The sequence below is a fragment of the Chiloscyllium punctatum genome, chromosome 2, assembly GCF_047496795.1.
Source record: "Chiloscyllium punctatum isolate Juve2018m chromosome 2, sChiPun1.3, whole genome shotgun sequence".
Classification (NCBI taxonomy): domain Eukaryota; kingdom Metazoa; phylum Chordata; class Chondrichthyes; order Orectolobiformes; family Hemiscylliidae; genus Chiloscyllium; species Chiloscyllium punctatum.
Window position 1 is genome coordinate 81,725,821 of NC_092740.1, and position 18,207 is coordinate 81,744,027.

Sequence of the window (18,207 nt, forward strand, 5' to 3'; positions counted from 1 at the left end):
AGTTGAGAGTGTTGCTGGAAAAGCACAGCCGGTTAGGCAGTTTCCAAAGAGCAGGAGAATCAATATTTAGGGCATAAGTCCTTCAACATGAAATGATCTGGTGTCATCGTCTCCACTGGTGGTCCTGGGGCAAGAAGAGGCCCCATCTGTGCAGCGCACATCCACTAAGAGTTTCAGGACCATGCCTGCAAAGGGGATGGTGTCCTAATTACCCCTGTGTGTCATGTCAGGGACAAATGTCAGGAACTCCCAGTTGGCAGGGTTTATCCCATGCGCAATGACCTTATAAATATTGTGTGTCGGTACCAGGGATGCCACTGAATGGAGGGTTGTGGGAACAGCGTACGTTGGATATGATGGAAATCGGACATGATACTCACATAAATGGCAAGAAAACTCACTCACCCTCACAGCAAGAATCAATCCACCAAACCCAACACGACTAGTGGTTTGCCAAAAAAATTGTAAGCTTTAGCCCTATGACTATGGAGTCTGAAATGTGAATCGACCTTTTGTCCCCTTCAGCCATTCATTTACATCAAGTCACATACATCATCTTTATTCATTTCACAAACCTTCATTGATCTTTGCCATGGAAATTTGGTTTAATCAAACATTACCGATGCTAAACTCGAAATAGAGCGTAATATCACAGAGCAAATAATGCTGCAAAGGTTGCCATCTGTGGAGAGAACAGCCAAATTAATATTTCAGGTGGGGACTCTTCATCAGAATGCTGACTTTTTTTCCACCAGTGCTGCCTGACTGACTGGACTGTTTCCGACATCTTCTATTCCTGTTTAAAATTAAATTCTGTTGATTGTTAAAATGTTCAAGCCTGGTGTTTTATGTGGTTATCGAAATCATCTACAATAATCAACATTCATTAGGAGAAATCTGCTGCTGGTTGGTGTGTGAGTACTTCATTGCAATGTCTCCACGCCCCCATCCCCCAAAGAAATTAGTTTTTTGGCTGCAGACTCTGAGCAATGGATAGCAATCACTGTTCTTTGTTCGAGGTCTTTTTATTGAGGCTAATGACTGGTCTTGTGCCGCTCCAAGATAAATGACACTATCTCTGAGTGGGCTGACAGGAAACAGACATGTTAATAGTGAAGCTGCAGGGAGGATCTTCCCCGTTCCTTGCAAAAGAAAAGGCAGGACCTCTAGTTGTGATCATTAGCGCATAATGCATTCCTGCTTTTCCCATGTGGGTCAAGGTAATTAGAAGCATAATGGTGTGTTTTCATATGGATGTCAAATCACAGCAATGACATTCTTAATTTCAATTTATCCTGAATCATTTTAGGAAAGATTTTTTTTCTCTGTGGTGGTCTACATCTCTTTGAAAAAGAAAAGATTTCAGGTCATTTTGTTCTGTACAGCTTGATGTGTTTTTCAAAAAGCAAAAATAATATTGTTAAGATGACACCCACTTTGGCGCAATGACTACTATTTGTATCACGCATATATATGAGCTGGGAAGATTTGGACTTTGCAGTTTTTAAAAATAAACATATTCTGATTTTTTTTCAGGGTATCTGATATGTGTAGATCTCATTGTATAAACAATGAGAAATTAGAGTTTTGTGTTTTTCTCATATGTTTTCACTCTCAGTGGAATCTGTTACTTGTCAGTAGCAGAAGATGACCCTGATTGTAGAGTTTTAGTTGAACACAGGATCTAAAATGAAGTAGCATGGAAGTGAGATAGGAAATCCATCTGTGTAATCAAATCTTGCAGCCAGCTAAGCATAAAGCTCGTCCTTGAGCTTAGATAAACCCTGACAAACACAAACTCTCCAATCCTTATTGAAAGCCATAGGCTGAAAGTATCTGTATGTACAGAGATTGACTCCACAAGTAAAATAAAATTGTCAAGTTTTCAAGTACAACAGTGGTAATCTATTAAAATGTCAAATCCAACTTTCACTATCATTTTAAGTTAACATAATACATGATTTACGGAATAGCAGTTTGTCAAATGGACAATTTCTGTGTTTCCCAAAAACGTGATGGAATTGTTTGAGGTTGTTCAAAATGTATACTGTGATAGGTTGTACATTTTCTTTCTCTTCCTTTCTTCCGTACTGCAGCTCCGTCTGGAGAATGAAACCGCAGAATGAAACACTGTGCATGTGTTCTTTTGACCAGCTGAAAGTCATATATCCTACTTTTTGAAAGGAAACTCAATTTACGCATTGTGAAAAATGTGCCCGAAAAGCGTATTCAGCAGGTTAAATAGCTGCTTGAACCAGGATTTTAATTCAGCAGCTTGGAACATTAACTGGGGCGAGATCTTCAAATTGGATAACCTTTGTTAGTGAAGAACAGAAGATCAGGCCAAGTGATAATTTGCCATTAAAGGGTATTAAAGTAGAAGGACAGCAGTAATAACCAAAGGCTGCTTTGTGTCCATGATGGTTTTTAGTGCAGTGTGTCTGTTGCTTTTTTCCCTTTAATCCAAACTAAATGGTCTTGGCAAGTTGAACAAAGCTTTTGCATTTGAATGAAAGGTTGTAAAACTATTCAGACATTAATGCATGGATTAAATGTGGATTGGCTGACAATAGGGCTGTTTGTATCATTTTTTGGGAGCTAAAAGCAGATTCGTGAGGGGAGGGGGTGATGCATTTCTCTGGGGTCACATGTCAGCATTGCTGTTCCATTAGTAGGTTTAGCAGGGGATGTGAATTGTATCTGTTCAAGGTTTTAACTAAATTGTTCAATTTTTCTAACATTGGGCAATGTTTAAATGCTAATTTAGAAAGGAACCTTTATTTTACCACACAAAAGGTATAATAGAAATAATAAAACGTATAAAAATCTGTAGTTTAGGTTACTGGAAAACAGATTGTAGAATACACTCTAGATAGATATTTTGCCATTGTTATACTGTTTCATATGAAGTTAAAGAGCTCTGCTGCTGTTTAACTTTTTAAAAGTTGCTTTGTTAAAGACCAAAATGGTTAGTGGTCCCTTGATAAATGGAGAGATTGAGACTATTATCCTCTGTCTTTTTCTTCTGTGTTTCGAAGTTGAGCTTCACTGCAGATAGAAATACAGTCAAGAACTTAGCATTTGCGTTTAATTTAGAGAGGATGTTTCATGTAAAAAAAAATGGATCTAGGTGTTTCCTCTTCAATTTCTCACATTTCCAGTTCATATTTTACACTTTATAAAATAAACGAGAGACAATTAAGCCATTTGATGTGAAACCTCTTTACAACTGTTTAAACGTATGTTGAACAAGAAGTATGCTTTCAATGAGTAAGAGGCTAAAAAATCCCATTCTTGACTGTACAAGGACATGCTTCCTCAAAGACAGTGGGTAAGCATCTTCATAAATTTGTTTTTTTTTTGCCCTCTCAAATTTGACCCTAATAGAACCAGATGGCTTTGTACTGGTTTAGTTTTATCAAAGGATGTATTTAATTTTCTTCAACTTTCTCCTGAAGTTTTCGCAAGCGGTGCATTTAGCATTGAATATTGTCTCAATGGATTTGCATTGACAGGTGAAGCATTTCATCAAATTTTTATGCAGGCCTCTACTATACCCTCAATAGAAAAGCAGAGGCTAGGGAGAAATAATATGCAGTATTTAAGTCTCCTGTATATTTCTTTGTCATTATTAATTGTTACTGTCCAGACATGACACCCAAACCCGATGGGATATTTTATCTAAATCTACAGCTTTCTAGTAATGTTTCCCAGTACTCAGAAGTCAAGCTTGACTGGAATCTGTTTTCTCATTATTTCAATCTGAGTTTCTAAAAAGTTGACCCATTCTCTCCTTGCCCATTCTGCATCCTGCTGTTTGGCTAGTTGTCTGAATTTACATTTGCTGTCGAAATTCTAAACCAACCTTTCCCATGATGCTGTAGCAGATGCCAGACAGCGGAATATAAAGCAAGCAGCTGTTTCCATTACACCATCGCTATATTATCCTATACAATCTGTTTCCTCTGTAAGAACTCTCCTTGCTGACATTAGCATTCTCTGCAAGCTCTTTCAGTCTTTGTATCTTGGAGAATGCCTGTGTACTTTTAATTCTGGCAGCAACCCTTATTAGATTAATTTTCTTCATACATTCATTGTGAATAAATAAATCTGGTCGCCTTTCCTTACTTGCAACGTTGATTCTTTCTTTGTCTTGTGCGCGTTGATTTTGGACAATCTTGCCTTTGTAAGGCAATGTCAAAAGGGCTTCAAAAGACCCATCCCTCTCTTCCATTTTCATCTTCAGCCTTGATCTTTCACTGCCCAATCTCCTGTTGTAAAATAATATATTACTAATCCACAAAGGGAGCTGTTCAACTTCCTGGTGAATAAAGTTACGGCATACCATTGTTGCAAACGATTAGTTGCAAAGACCACGAATGTCAGGAGACAATTTCAATGTTAGCACGGAAGTCCTTTACTAAAGAAATGAATTGTTCTGGATAATATTTTGCTGTATTCAGAGGGCCTATATCCAGCTTTGATTTAGGAAACAACACAGTTGTACAAACCAAATAAGATAAATGAAGAATCGGAAATAATTGTAGACAAACTAGTGTGAAACAATAGTACAGAGACACCTGATAGACTAGAAAAGGTGGAATGGCTATTACTGCGGTTGTACAAACATTTGTGAAATTAGTGGTTTTGTTTTGAAAATTGAAAATCAGCCGATGAGTGTGCAAGCAGCAATTTCTTTGTGGAATTAAGTATTTCTCACTTCTCTCTGTAACAATTCTGTTTCCATCTTAATTCTTGGAAATTAAGCTTTAAAGATCAGGATTCTTAACATTAAATAGAATCTTGTCAAAAGGTAAAAGGGAACTTGGTACGTAGCAAAAATAGAAGGCATAAATGCAGATGAACATTGTAATTAGGCAGTTTCACTTGTAAAATGTTGGTTGCATTTAAAAGCCAAGGGAGACCTGTTTTGATAAATTTAAAGCTAACAATGTTCCAAAGATGAGATCGTATTCTTAAAATTAGAGGTTAGCTTGTGAAAGATTACTTTGTTTTATCAGGAGTTAAATGGATGGCATATTTCATTTTACGAAAATACCGAAAGCAAAATAAACTGAGTTATTATTATTCTGTAATGGGAGAAGTCATGTGTGATTAGTGTAACATTTTTAATTCCAGTCCCTGGGCACTTAAATTGCCTCTGGCTTTTTAAAGCTGTCAGTTTTTTGCTTCCCACTGCCATCTTCTTTACTGTCATTGGCTTTGCTGTTTACAGCTTCTGCCGAAGACATTCATAAATTATGAGCAGTGCAAACATTCAAGGGTCCAGGGCAGCACAACGTATAATGAACCTCAGGGGTGTTCCCTTGGATCAAAAAATGTGGTGTACAAGATTATCACAACACTGAAGTTTATTTTAATTTTTGTTCTTAGTACAATGCTTGCAGCACTGATACAATGACCATATCAATGAATTGGGATGTGTATTAGTTAGGGAGAAAGGTCCTGAGCATGGATTCAAAGCATGGCCCCCAATACTAGGGCAAATGGAGGTGATGGGGACATATGTGGAGAACGTAAATGAACAGAGAATTTAGAGGAAGTTTTGCTGAAGAAGGATATAGAGCTGGCTGGGTTGGGGTGGACGCAATGGTGTGGTTGAAATGCAAAGTTGCTCATCTTTAATTTGATGCCTTAGATTGATTATAGAACTGCAAGATTAGGGGTTTTCGCATGAATTGGGCTTAGTTATGAGCAGCAACAGTTTGGATTAGTAAAGCGTATGGAGGATCAGAGATCAATCAGAATAAGACTCTGATGAAGAATCATTTACACTCGAAATGTTAGCTATCTCTCTCTCTCCATTTATGCTGCTTGACCTGCTGTGGGTTTTTTTTGTTTCCAGTACCAATCAGAATAATACTGGAATGGTCATGTCTGAAGGTTGCAGAGATACAGAGCTGAACATTAAACAGCCTTACTGGGCGTCATTTCAAGGAGGGTGGGTTTGCATGTAAAATAGGGCGGGTGCACCAAGCCACTACATTCCTGCCCATCCCTCAAAATGGAAGATGGTCAGGTGTGGAATGAGCAGCTCACCCACCATATGTAAGTGAGTAATGAAGGGGAAATCGAACTTGTTAAAAGACAGGAGTAGGCAGCCCATTTTTAAACACCACAAAGGCAGAAAGGAAGTGGGTCATCACACTCCGGGAGGAGACAGGAAAACTGTGTGCACCAGGGTCACTATCAAGATACCACCCTGCTCTTCATTCCAGTCTGCCAGCCTGACAGAACCTGGCACCTACTTGCCATGACCTGTCCTTCCCTGGAGTCTAGAAATGCCTACCACTGTAAACCGTGGTAGACATGCTCCTCTTCCTACAATCCTGGCAGTGTCTGTTATTGAGCTCTGGTACTACCAGGAGTGATGGAGTGATAGGGTGCCAGCTGCCAAGAGTGAGACTCCTCCCACCATCTCCCACTCCCAAGCGAGAGGTGCATGTCCTTCAGTTAGCCAGTTCAGCCTGGCCACCACAGGTTATGGCTGCGAAGGAAACCAATGTTTGTTCCAGGGACCAAGCATTCCCCCCCCCCCCCAACACACACACACCCAATGAATTTGTGTCTGTTGTTGTCAGTTTCAGTGGTAAATGGGCTGAGATGGGGCAGAGTTGAGTCATGACTTGGGGGTTAAATGAGGCATTCTTGATGATGGTGAGATTGGGTGTTCGGTGCAAGTTCAGATAGAATGCCAAGCTGATCCCACATCTGCAGAGATGTCATCAAAGTAGGGAGAGGGTGCCGATTTCAGAGATAGATTTTTGATGCAAATCTGGACGTGGACAGGCCAAATAAACTCATCATTTCGAAGTGCAAAATAATTAAAGGCAGGATCCTTATGTAAATTCTTTTACTGTAGGTATAATTCTTACGTTGTACGCATATACCTAAAGCTTAAATTTATGTTTTAAATATGCAGCAACATCGAGATTTCACTTTGCTAATAAATAATCTAGGAGCAAAACCTGCTGTTGATAATGGATGGTAACCCGCATATTAGTTAACTAACAGGCTAGAACGTTTGTACTGATAAACAATAGATATTTAATAAGATAGGTGCCTCAGAATTTTATTGTCAGGGAAATGATCGTCTTTGTCAAAAAAGAGTTTGGAAGGCAAAGGGTTAAGTAATCAAGACAATCACAGTCATTACTCTGTCAGCTTGATGATGCTGTCCTTATCATATACAGTCATATGAAGCTAAAATTTGCTTTATTGCCTTTTTAACCACACTAAATTATAACAGAGCCAATGAGCTTGCAGTTGGATGAGGGCCAACTGAAGAGAAGTGTATGAATGGCTTAATTGTAGAGCAAGATCACTTGTTTATAGAGAGAAGGTCCAATTTGTTAGCCAAATGTTGTTTGAAATGAGGCTGAGGAGGAGATAGAATTGGATGCAGTTGGGCTGGAAATGCAATAGCATTCCTAATTTCTGTTCAGGTGTCTCTAGTCTGTGCCTCTTCACCCCGTACTCTAGTCAAAACAGAAGACAAAATACATTCTTAATGGGTAAAGGCAATTCTTCATTGCACAGTAAGTGCTTTCAGGAGAACAAAGAGTGGGGGATGGGCAATGACAGAGTACCTTCAGAAGCTGACGAAAACTTGTCAAGCCAAGCTGCTTCTAGCTGTTGGGCACCAGTTATTGGCAAAGTGAGTTTACAAGCACAGTGGAGAGAGTAGGGCAGGTGGAGGCGGATGGAAAAAATTGTTCCATTAAATTAAAGTAAATCCTCGAGTTTTAATTTGAACTTTTTTTTGGAGAAAACGTTATGTGCTGTAAATCTGCCATTGTTCCAGCACCCTAATTAATTAGTGACCTGTATTAATGGGTAGCTAGGATCTGAAGCGATTAATTTGCTGTGCTTGACATTTTGTGAATAGCTGTTGGACCAAGGCTATGCTTATGTGGTGTGATCATTCTTTTTTTGTCATATGGACAGTTGCTGAGGTTGGCAATGATGTATAAAAATTTGAAATGGACTGTAAATTTTGAAACCAAACGATTGTGTATCAAACGCTTAAATTTACAGTCACATTGAATACTTGAGCCTTATGTAATTCTTTTTCCGTTACTGAAGAAGGTATGGAATTCAAAGGCTTTTCAATAACTGAAATGCAGTAATGCATTTCTTGCTAGTGATAACTAACATAATTCCTTGCTGTAAGTTTTCTCCTGAATTAGTAGCGCCTCTGCAGCTTTGCATTTTGTAATTGGTTGCACTTACCATGCACCACCATAAATCAGTGGCCTAATTACCATATGCGAGCATTAATTTGTATTGTGAATCACTGCTGAGCTTTTTGCACTGCTGCACTGCTCTCTCTTTGATGCTTTTACGGTTAATTGGAATGAAATGTTTCTTTCCAGAGGTAAAACTCATCACTATTACACTGCACTGTTATTGGTGTTGCAAATGAATGTGGTGTCTATCTAAGCTGCATTGAACAATTTGAATGCTACATGTGTAAACAATACTTCTTTTGACATGCCCTTCAATATTGTGTGAGGTTTTTTTTAGCAGTTCTGTTTTATGTTTGCACCAAGACTGTTGTCAATTCGGCAGAATGATGCCAAATTAAACTGTGCAGATGACACTTCATTGTGAGTCCTGTTTCTAACGTTAGATAGAACGGAGGAGGTGAATATGCAATGAGGTTCAGTGTTTTGTGTTCAGAAATACAAGCTCCCCCATTGTTTTGTTGACTACTCGTCGAAAGATCAGGACCAGGATTATTGGGATGGTTTCCTGGCCCAATACCTGAACAGCTGGTTGAGGATGTATTACTGCCAATACTGGACAACACTTGGGAGTGTTATTACATGGAGATGGATGTTTTGCCCTTCACTACTGAGGAAGTCCCACCTCATCTGCTGCGAGCACTCAATGTTGATGGAGGCCGCCGATGGAGCAACCCTACCCCAATTCCTACCTCGCCTGGACCTGAGTAAGGTCACTTTTCAAGCTTCCCGTCTACCCCGATCTCTTCCTGCAAATTGAGGCTAGGTTGCAAATGGCCCACGTGGTCATGAATTGCCCACTCAAGAGCCTTAGTTGGGACAAGAGTGAGAAGGCCAGGCGAAACCTTCCCCATCCCTCTGAAAAATTGCGGAGAGGCCTGAGCGAGTGCAGGAAACTTGATTCTCACACGGGAAAGAGCCAGAATTTTTGGGTGGAACCAGACCATAATCAGGTTCTGACCCATTTGCCATGGCCTGTTGGATTATAGTGATGAGAATTATAGTGATGAGATTTTGGGTTGTACACACAGAAGTTCTAAATCTACCTCTGGAATAATGCTGTTTACTTGCAACAGCTGAGAACTAGCATTTGTCCTGATGAGATATTCAAATTGATCCCAATACTTTGCTCAAATAAGGTGATTCATCCTGAAGATGATCAATTATCCTATTCTGAAAGGGCAGACTCTCTATTGAGAGCAAAGATGTTTCCTTTTTGGTGATTTATTTGGCACAGAAGGATCTGGGAGCTATCTGGTGGTGCATCTATGACGAGCTTCACTTTTAGGAGATGTATTGGGGCCAAAAAGACCATTCCAGTTAAAGTTGACGCTATACTAGGGAGATGGATGGAGCCTTCAATTTGGATTTGGGAGAATAGGGGTTTTCTAATGCCAGATTTGCATCAATGACATGGATCCTCAAGAATTGAGACCTTGTCCCACCTCTGCAAAATATACCTGTCCACCCTAAATTTTACACAAACTTTGTTTTCTGTGTCTGTGCAGGTGGTATAGAAAAGTTGACACCATTCCCATTTACTCAAACAGCTAAGATGACTCCACGTTTCGAGAATAACTTTCTTGAAAGTTTCATTGGTTATAGCAAAGACTGATTTAGGTCTTAAAAGAATGAATTTATCTTGATAAATCCTGTCATTTCTATCCAGAAACCTTCATTTTGAATATTTTAGTCCGCACAGTAATTAGATTAGATTAGATTAGATTACTTACAGTGTGGAAACAGGCCCTTTGGCCCAACAAGTCCACATCAGAATCTGTGGCAGATTGAGTGAAATCGCTTTCATTATAACATCTATTACACACACTAACTGAATGTACCGTTTTGTAAACAAAAGTATGGCTCTTTAACTTATTTTTATCAACTTGCACACACCTCCTACAACCCCACCACAAATGCCCATTGGGTGGAACTGCATAGAATGGGAGCAATTATGTGTAAAGTTACTTTTTGTATTTTTATTGGACCTTCACTGTTCACTACAAACAGACCTAGAATATTATTAAATCATCAGGAAGAGTGGGCTTGATAATTTCCTCAACTTTTGAAGCTGAAACAGAATGGCAGCATTTTCTTTAACTAAAATTCCATTGGAAGAGTATGATTCAATTCTGAGCAATACTAATCCTCCAACTCCCCATCCCCCATCACACCAAATAATGTACTGACTCAGCAACGATTAAGAGCATTATTAAGAGCTATTAGTCACAAAATGGACCATGTGATTGTTGTAAGACCTGTCCTGGCAGGCTGCCACATCAAAAATGGTTAATTGAACATTACACTGCACTTAAAGTTTCCTCAAGCTACAGACAATTGATGTTGAGGAATATTTAGCCAAAATTGGGAACAGACACAAAGGTGCAACTTATCATAAATTTCAATATTTTGTTGTTCAAAGGTAGTGGTGCTATGAGAGGCCTTGTTATTGCAATACAAAGAGTAGGGGCTTGTCTGTTACTATTATGTTAAAAAGATTTGCCTGCTTAGGTGCAAGAATGCTTGTGGAATCAGGAAGTTTGCAGATCTGAAGAGGAACTCTCTTTGGCCTTAGTGGATTAATAGAAGCCTTGTTTTACTGAGTTGTGCAGATTAGGAAAATTTCAGATTTTGTTGCACTTCTGTGCTAAATTACCTGATCTCAGTGGGATAATATTTCAGGGAGAATGCTTGTTGTCACAGTTTCCCTCCGTGCTCTGGTTCTGATTATAATACAATCTACCGGTGAGGGTGCACTTGTGGTCAATAGGTGAGAAGCAGGTTTAGCAGTGATGCCTTTCTTTTGAAATAGCCTGCTGTTGCTAAGAATCTGCAGTTGCAAATGAAGAATGAGTACTTGAGAAGCATCGAACAGAAGGTTCCATGGAGGGGAGAGAAACTTAGTGTGGGGTGTGGGATTTTCCATTTTCCGTGAACCATCTTTCAGAAGAACCACTTTGTTTTCTTTATCCAGAATAAGTTATATTTACAATGGGTGGTTTTTAAACATGTACTTTTATCCTTTCCTCCAGTGTTGGGTGACATTTATATTAGTTCTTTTTGTGGGCATGAGTGAATCATTTGCTTTGCTGCATCTCCATAGCTTAAAGGAAACATAAAACTGGTTGGACTAATTGTGCTGAGTACAGTTGCTATGAAAGGCATTATTGTTCTGAATTAATTCCTTTCTCTGACAGAGAATATTGCTTAAAGATTTTGTGCAGAACCCGTGTCAGTTAGGAGACGGAGGAGGGAGAAAAAAATGGTTTGCACTTACTGGCTGTGCATGCATAATGGGAAGAATTGAGCTTATTGTGTGGTGCTTGTGGCTGTAAATCCTTGTGATGAGCAGCATTTGCTTTCTCAGCTTACCCACAACGTCTGTGACTAATTGAGTGAATGTGAAGATTGCATCCATATGTTAATTACAGATACCAGAACAATCTACTAAGCAAGGACTAAACAGCACTGCCGATCACATTTTTACCACTGTTTGAATATTTGTTTGTTAGAAGACGAATTTAACGCCTATTCATGATGAGCATACTGAATCTATACATCATTTCTCTCTATGAAGGGAACAGGGAGCCATTAAAGCTAACCTTTTAATGAAAATTGTTTATGTTTTTCCATAATTAATTACCTGATAGTGAAACTTGGTACTGCACTATTTTGAGATGTGTATTTTTTCGAGATTGTCACCGTTAATTAGGGAGGAAAATTGTATTGTTTTCCTTTTGAAAAGGGAATTAAAAATCACACCTTAATATGTAAAATGTGAGGGCCTGTTTTTGGAAACAATTATGTAACTGCATGCTATGAAGAATAATGCATTCAATTTTTTTCGTTCTTTTCTTCAATCCTCCCCCTTTGGTTACAGTTGATGCTTTTCTGTGCTCAACATTCCAAGTCTCTCAAAATCTCTACATGTTTAATGCTGACTGACGCTATTGACCTTGTAAATCTGTTGCAATGAATTCAAATCAGGAGGTAACTGTGCGGAGCAAGTGTTGCAGTCCAGGTCATTAGAGCTGTATTAGCGATAGGGTTTAAGGGAGGGTGAAATACTCACAATTATTTGTCCTGCTGGGAGTTACCAATGGTATACTAGCTGAAAGTAATAGATTTACACAAATTTTGGTGATACTGCATTTGGTAGTTTATATTGGACGCTGAGAGTGGGCTGAAAGAACACTGAAGATTATAAATTTTAAAAATCCATCTGTGTTCAAAACTATTATTCACAGCCTAAAGATGGGGCAAACATGTAATTTAAGTCAACTTATTGTCTGCTTAAGACTTACAACATTCAATTTATTCGATATTATGGATACACAACTGAGATAAAATTATCCCTCATGTATTAAATAATAAAACTCTGGAACTGTCTGAATTTCAGGACACTCATTACAGATTCTACCTTATCAGTGCATGACATCAGTACATGAAGAATTTGCACCTTGATATGACTACAGTTGTTTTGTCATGTTTTGAGTCAGCATCCTTAACTGCTATTATCTGAATGCATACTTCTGGTTTCTTTATGTTTTCAGAAAACTGGGCGCTGTCATGAAAAAGGAATGATAATGGGATGAAACAAAACAAATGCTTTTAAAAGTACCCAGCCTGTAAATGCTTGTTAGAATATAAGGACAAAAGTAACTCCGGAGTCTTACGATTTTAAATGTTACAGTGATCGCAACAGTGCTTTTGAAAAGGTGGAAGCTATAGACTTTGTAGTCAGTGCCAGTTTCTTTCATGGGATAGTTTCGTGGAAAAGGCTGGAGGAAATGCTTTACATCCATGACTGAATCAGCCTGACAAGCACTCACACCGCCCCCTCCTCTTATTAATATTCCTTTTGATGTGCGCTTGTAAAACAGAGGATTGCCTGTTAATCTGCTGGATCTCCGGAGCTTTTGGCACTTACCATAATTGATGTGTTCACATGACTACTGTCGGAGTACTAATGATTAGATTGGTGGTGGGACTGTAATATCTTATCGTTAAATTAATGTCACCTTTTTAAGAAAATATTGTGTAGAAGCTTTGCTATTAGATTGAGGTAATTACAAAATGCCCAAACACTTTTCTGATGCTTGGAACAAAGAAAATAATGTAAGTTACTCAAATCAAGAATGATATTGGAGAATGATGTCCATTTCTTAACAGTATCACTAAAGCATGCATAAAAGATTTAGTTGTAAATAGTTAGTATAATTATTTTTGGACTGTTTCTTCAGCATTGCATCACTTAAAACTGTATAGTTTTAAACAGGTTGGTGGTCATCAAAATATTTTGTAGCACAATGCAGCATAAATTGAAAAGAAAATGCAGTTTGTATTATGAGTATTAATATATGATGAGTAAGGCTTGCACTCTAAGTAGTAGTAGTGTGTGTGTGTGTGTGTGTGTGTGTACGCGCTGGAGAGAGAGATCACCTAACATGTTGTCCCTCTCTCTTCATCTCTCCACTGTGGCTTTTGTGATGAATTGCCAGAATTTTGGTCGTTATAACAATAACACCTGGGAATAATCACATTAGAGTAACACAGTGGAAAGCAGTGTCTGATTCTAACATTCTTTCCCTGTTTTAACAGACTGTCGCATTCAGTGGTTTGAGATTTGTACACCTAATGTTTTATATTTGGCTGATTCCCACCCCACTTTCAGTTCCCCCTGCAACCACCATGAAGAAAATGGCAGTGTGCATTTAATTGCCTTCACAGTAGGATTGGATATGAAAACAGCATATGGGAGTAGGGAGAGGGAGCACTGTAAAATCAACTTTTCAAAAGTAGATGCATTTAAAAATAAAATTAGGCTATTTTTGCTTATTTTTGGTGTGCTATATTAATTAATGTGGGAATTTAAAAGAACTTAATTTGCTCTGTGGAACAGATGGTATCAGAGTGCTGCCTCATGGAAATTGCCTCATCAGTGGCACGTTGTTGGTGTTTTTACACTGAATGACGTTTGTCTCTTGTTTTTTATTCTCATTCAGTTTGAATTTTGCCGACGCGCATGGAAAAAATATGTCTTATAATATGCTCCGCAGGGCTACATTTGATTACAGTCTTTTCCTTGCAGTAAGATTTGAAATGGGTTTTCAATAAACAGCAAGGAAGGTTTCATCAAAGAATGTGTCTTTCAGTATTAACATGATGACTGTCTTTCCCTGGAGCTTTATGTGTTCCAGCAAATCTTGCTTTGTTGGGGAAGGAGAGATTCGATCCTGATATCAGAGCCTTTTAAAAGTATTAAGTTACAAAGTACTGGGTTGGTATATTGAGAATGTAATACCATTGCCAATCGACAGTTTTATTACTGTGATCCGCGTGAATTGGATTGTAAGTATATGCCTGCGCTTACATTGAGCTGTTACCAACTGCAGTCCTGACTCTTAGAAGCCTCCTAATCTGAGTGGACAAGTTGCAGACATAATGGCTGATACATTAAATAGGATGTCACATGCTCTTCATTATGTGGTATTTCATGACATGTCAAACCCATAATAATCGTATGGGCTTCATTTTTCTCCCTTGATGTAAAATACAATGAATGTGACAGATCAGTGCAAGTAGAACAGAAGGGCTACAGTGTGATTTTTCCAGCAAATGTAATAATCTTTGTCCAGGTGCAGACATTCCTTGTGCCTAATGGTAGGGTTAAAATTATGCTGGAGAGTAGTTATTAATGCACTCTGAGGCTGCCATAGGGTCGTAGAGTCATAGAGATATACAGCACAGAAACGGACCCTTTGGTCCAACTCATCCATGCTGACCAGATTTAAATAAATCTAGTCCTATTTGCCAGTATTTGACCCTTCCTATTTATGTACCCATCCAGATGCCTTATAAATATTGTAATTGGATCAGCCTCCACCACCTCCTCTGGCAGCTCATTCTATTCGTGCACCACCCTTTGCCCTTTCTTGCAAGTCATTTTAAGTCATCAGAATGGATTGGAGGTGCTTAATAATTTATGCCTTTTTTGTAGCTGATGCCATCACTTGACCAGGGCTTGACAGAGTGAACCTGAGAGGATAGTATCTCCCACAAGGAGATAGCAGAACTAAATGTCAGAGTTGCAAAAAGCTTGGGTCTCCTGTTTATAAGGCTGAGATAAGGAGGATTTTGTTTCTCTCAGAGGGTCATGAGTCTTAGGGACTGATGGTTTCTTGACTAACGAGGGAGTCATTGGTTTTCTGGGGAAGTTTGAATGTGAAGTTGAGGCCTCAATCAGCGTAGGCCTGATATAAAGAAGCTGAAGGCCCTACTCCTATTACTTATTTATATGCGTGTAATAACAGTAAATTGGTGACCATGTATGCAAGAAGTTTCCAACTGCAGCTAAATTTCAAAGTAAATTCACTGTCGTGCATCTGTGCTGCTGGGTAACGCGTTCGGGGGTGGGGGGGGGGTGGTGGGGGGGGGGGGGGGGGGGCGTCTTCACGTGATGACTGAACAGACAGAGTAGAGGAAATGCCCGTAGCTACCCCACTCTCTCATGGATACATTCATGGAAACTGTTGAGGAAGATGACTGTGCAGGGGAGAACACTGGGAGCAACCTTCATGGTACCATGAGAGGATCTGCTGCACAAAAGGAACAGTAGGGCTGTAGAGTTGGAGACTCAATTGTAAGGGGAACAGATAAGTGTTTCTGTGGCCACAAAGGAAACTCCAGGATGGCATGTTGCCCCCCTCTTGCCAGGGTCAGGGTGTTTCAGAGTAGCTGGATGGGGAGATGTGGGCAAACAAACGGTGATGGTAGTACATGTTGGTACAATGATGTAGGTAGGAAAAGGGATGAGGTCTTGCAAGCAGAATTTGGGAAGCTTAGTAGTACAAGGTTGAGGTGTGTAAAATTGTGAGGGCCACAGACAGGAAGTAATATTTCCCTTTGGTGGAGGGATCAATGACCAGGAGACATAGGTTTAAGGTAAGGGGCAGGAGGTTTGTAGGGGATGTGAGGAAGAATTACTTATCACCCAGAGGGTGTGGGAATCTGGAGTTCACTGCTTGAAAGGGTAACAGAGACAGACACCCTCATGACATTTAAGAAGTATTTAGAAACACATATGCAATGCCAAGACATAGAAGACTATGGACCAAGTGCTAAAATATGAGATTAGAATAGTGAGGAGGTTGTTTTTGACCAGCGCAGAAGGGTTTTTTTTCTGTGACTTAAACCTCTATGACTCTGTAGTCGCCATGCACTCATCCCAATAGCTGTTGGACGTGTATATAGAGAAATAAATTGACAATCTCACTGACTTTCCTTTCAAATGATCAAAGGTCAGAACTATCCCATACTTTCGGGATCATTGTCAAAATTTGAAGAAATTTTAGTACAGATCTCCAGAAGGAGGAGGCTTGCAATCCCTCCAAAAAGGAAGTTGCAGCTAGGTAGTGCAGAATAATTTTGTTTATAATTGTTCAGTGACTTTGTTCCCTTTGCATGCAATGGCATGAGCAAGGATTGAACTCACTGAAGACCCATCACTTCAATTCATTGGGTTTTCCCTAAAAGAGGTGCTGCAGGGCTCTCATTCGTAGGCAAGACTCCAGACATCTCATTAAAATCCACACAGTATGAACTTTCACAAATGCAACTTCCTGTGGGCTCATTGATATTTTGCACATTCTAATTGTGACTTTTTATACAGTACGATTTTCTTTGCTGAGGGATAAGAGGATAAGATTGATTATTTCTGATGGTTCTTATCATTCCTTAATGTTGCAGACTTCAACATGCTTTCCAGAGGCAACTAACTATATTTATGATGACATGATTAACATTTTTAAAACAACAGAATGTGTGAATAAGTATATTAATTGGCAATGAATGTTGAGTGACACTTTCCATTGCGTATGAGTATGAAAAAATGTTTGTTTATGGCAAAGTTGTTGGGATGTGCTAAAGTTTACTTGAAGCAAGAAAAAAAACTGATGAACTAAGTCCTAAGTTCTGTATATTAAGTTGTTATTCTGTCGATGCACATGGGTAACGTTTTTCTAATTTTTTCCAGGTTGATCCCTTGTTCACTGTGCCTGCACCTCCACCACCAATCTCTGTGAGCATGCCACCTCAGATTCTGCCTTCTTACTTTCCTTCTTCATCTAGCATAGCTGCACCAGTTGAGCAGCTTTTAGTAAGGACTCGTTCAATGGGTATAAATACGTGCGAGGTTGGAGTAGTGACTGAGCCGGAATGCCTTGGACCTTGTGAGCCGGGAACTAGTGTAAACCTGGAAGGGATTGTGTGGCATGAAACTGAGGAAGGTAAGAGGTTTTAAATCATTTATGTATTTTGTGATAACATCTGAGGCAGCATGTTTAAGTAACCAGGTGAAGTTTGTGTCAGCTTATAAGGTTTGGATTGAAGGGAAAGTTAAGCACACATAGGGCTGGAAACTTGCACAGATAGAATTGGACAAGAGCTTGTCCACCATTCAGTACTGCATGAGCAAACATCTTTACCCCTAAGCACTGGGAAAAATTAAGACATTATCTTGAGTTCCCCCTTACAAATTCTATTCTGTAACTACTGAGTCTACCACTGTCTAGCAACTGTCTGAAGTTGAATTGAACTGTCCAGCACCTCGGTGATTTATTTTGACTGTGAAATGAGCTTCTGACCACAGGTCAGTGTCATTGCTAAGACCACCTATGTGTTTCACCTCTGTGAAACTATCTGAATCATCTAACCTCAGATGTTAGATGTGTTCCATCTAAACCCCATTATCCCAGCGTGTCTCCAGCCTCCTTATACTAAAATGCTGCTATCATATCCCAGCTTGTACTGTTCACCTACCATCCTGTATTCTGAGACCCACTTCAGACTCCCATTTTAGTGACCTCTTCATTTTAACATTCTTATCTTTTTTAAATGCTTCCTTAAGATTACTCCTCCCCAACCTTCTCAATTCCTACAG

At 39.3% G+C, this 18,207-nt stretch overlaps 1 protein-coding gene across 6 annotated transcripts in view; it reads left to right on the forward strand.

Moving 5' to 3' along the window:
* The window catches only part of znf608 (zinc finger protein 608), a 90,693-nt gene that overhangs the window by 9,093 nt on the left and 63,393 nt on the right, over positions 1-18,207 (forward strand). For all 6 annotated transcript variants that reach the window (XM_072584654.1, XM_072584673.1, XM_072584646.1 and 3 more), the window contains exon 3: positions 17,302-17,554. In XM_072584654.1, the coding sequence (XP_072440755.1) occupies positions 17,302-17,554 (253 nt within the window). The remainder of the gene's footprint in view (positions 1-17,301; positions 17,555-18,207) is intronic.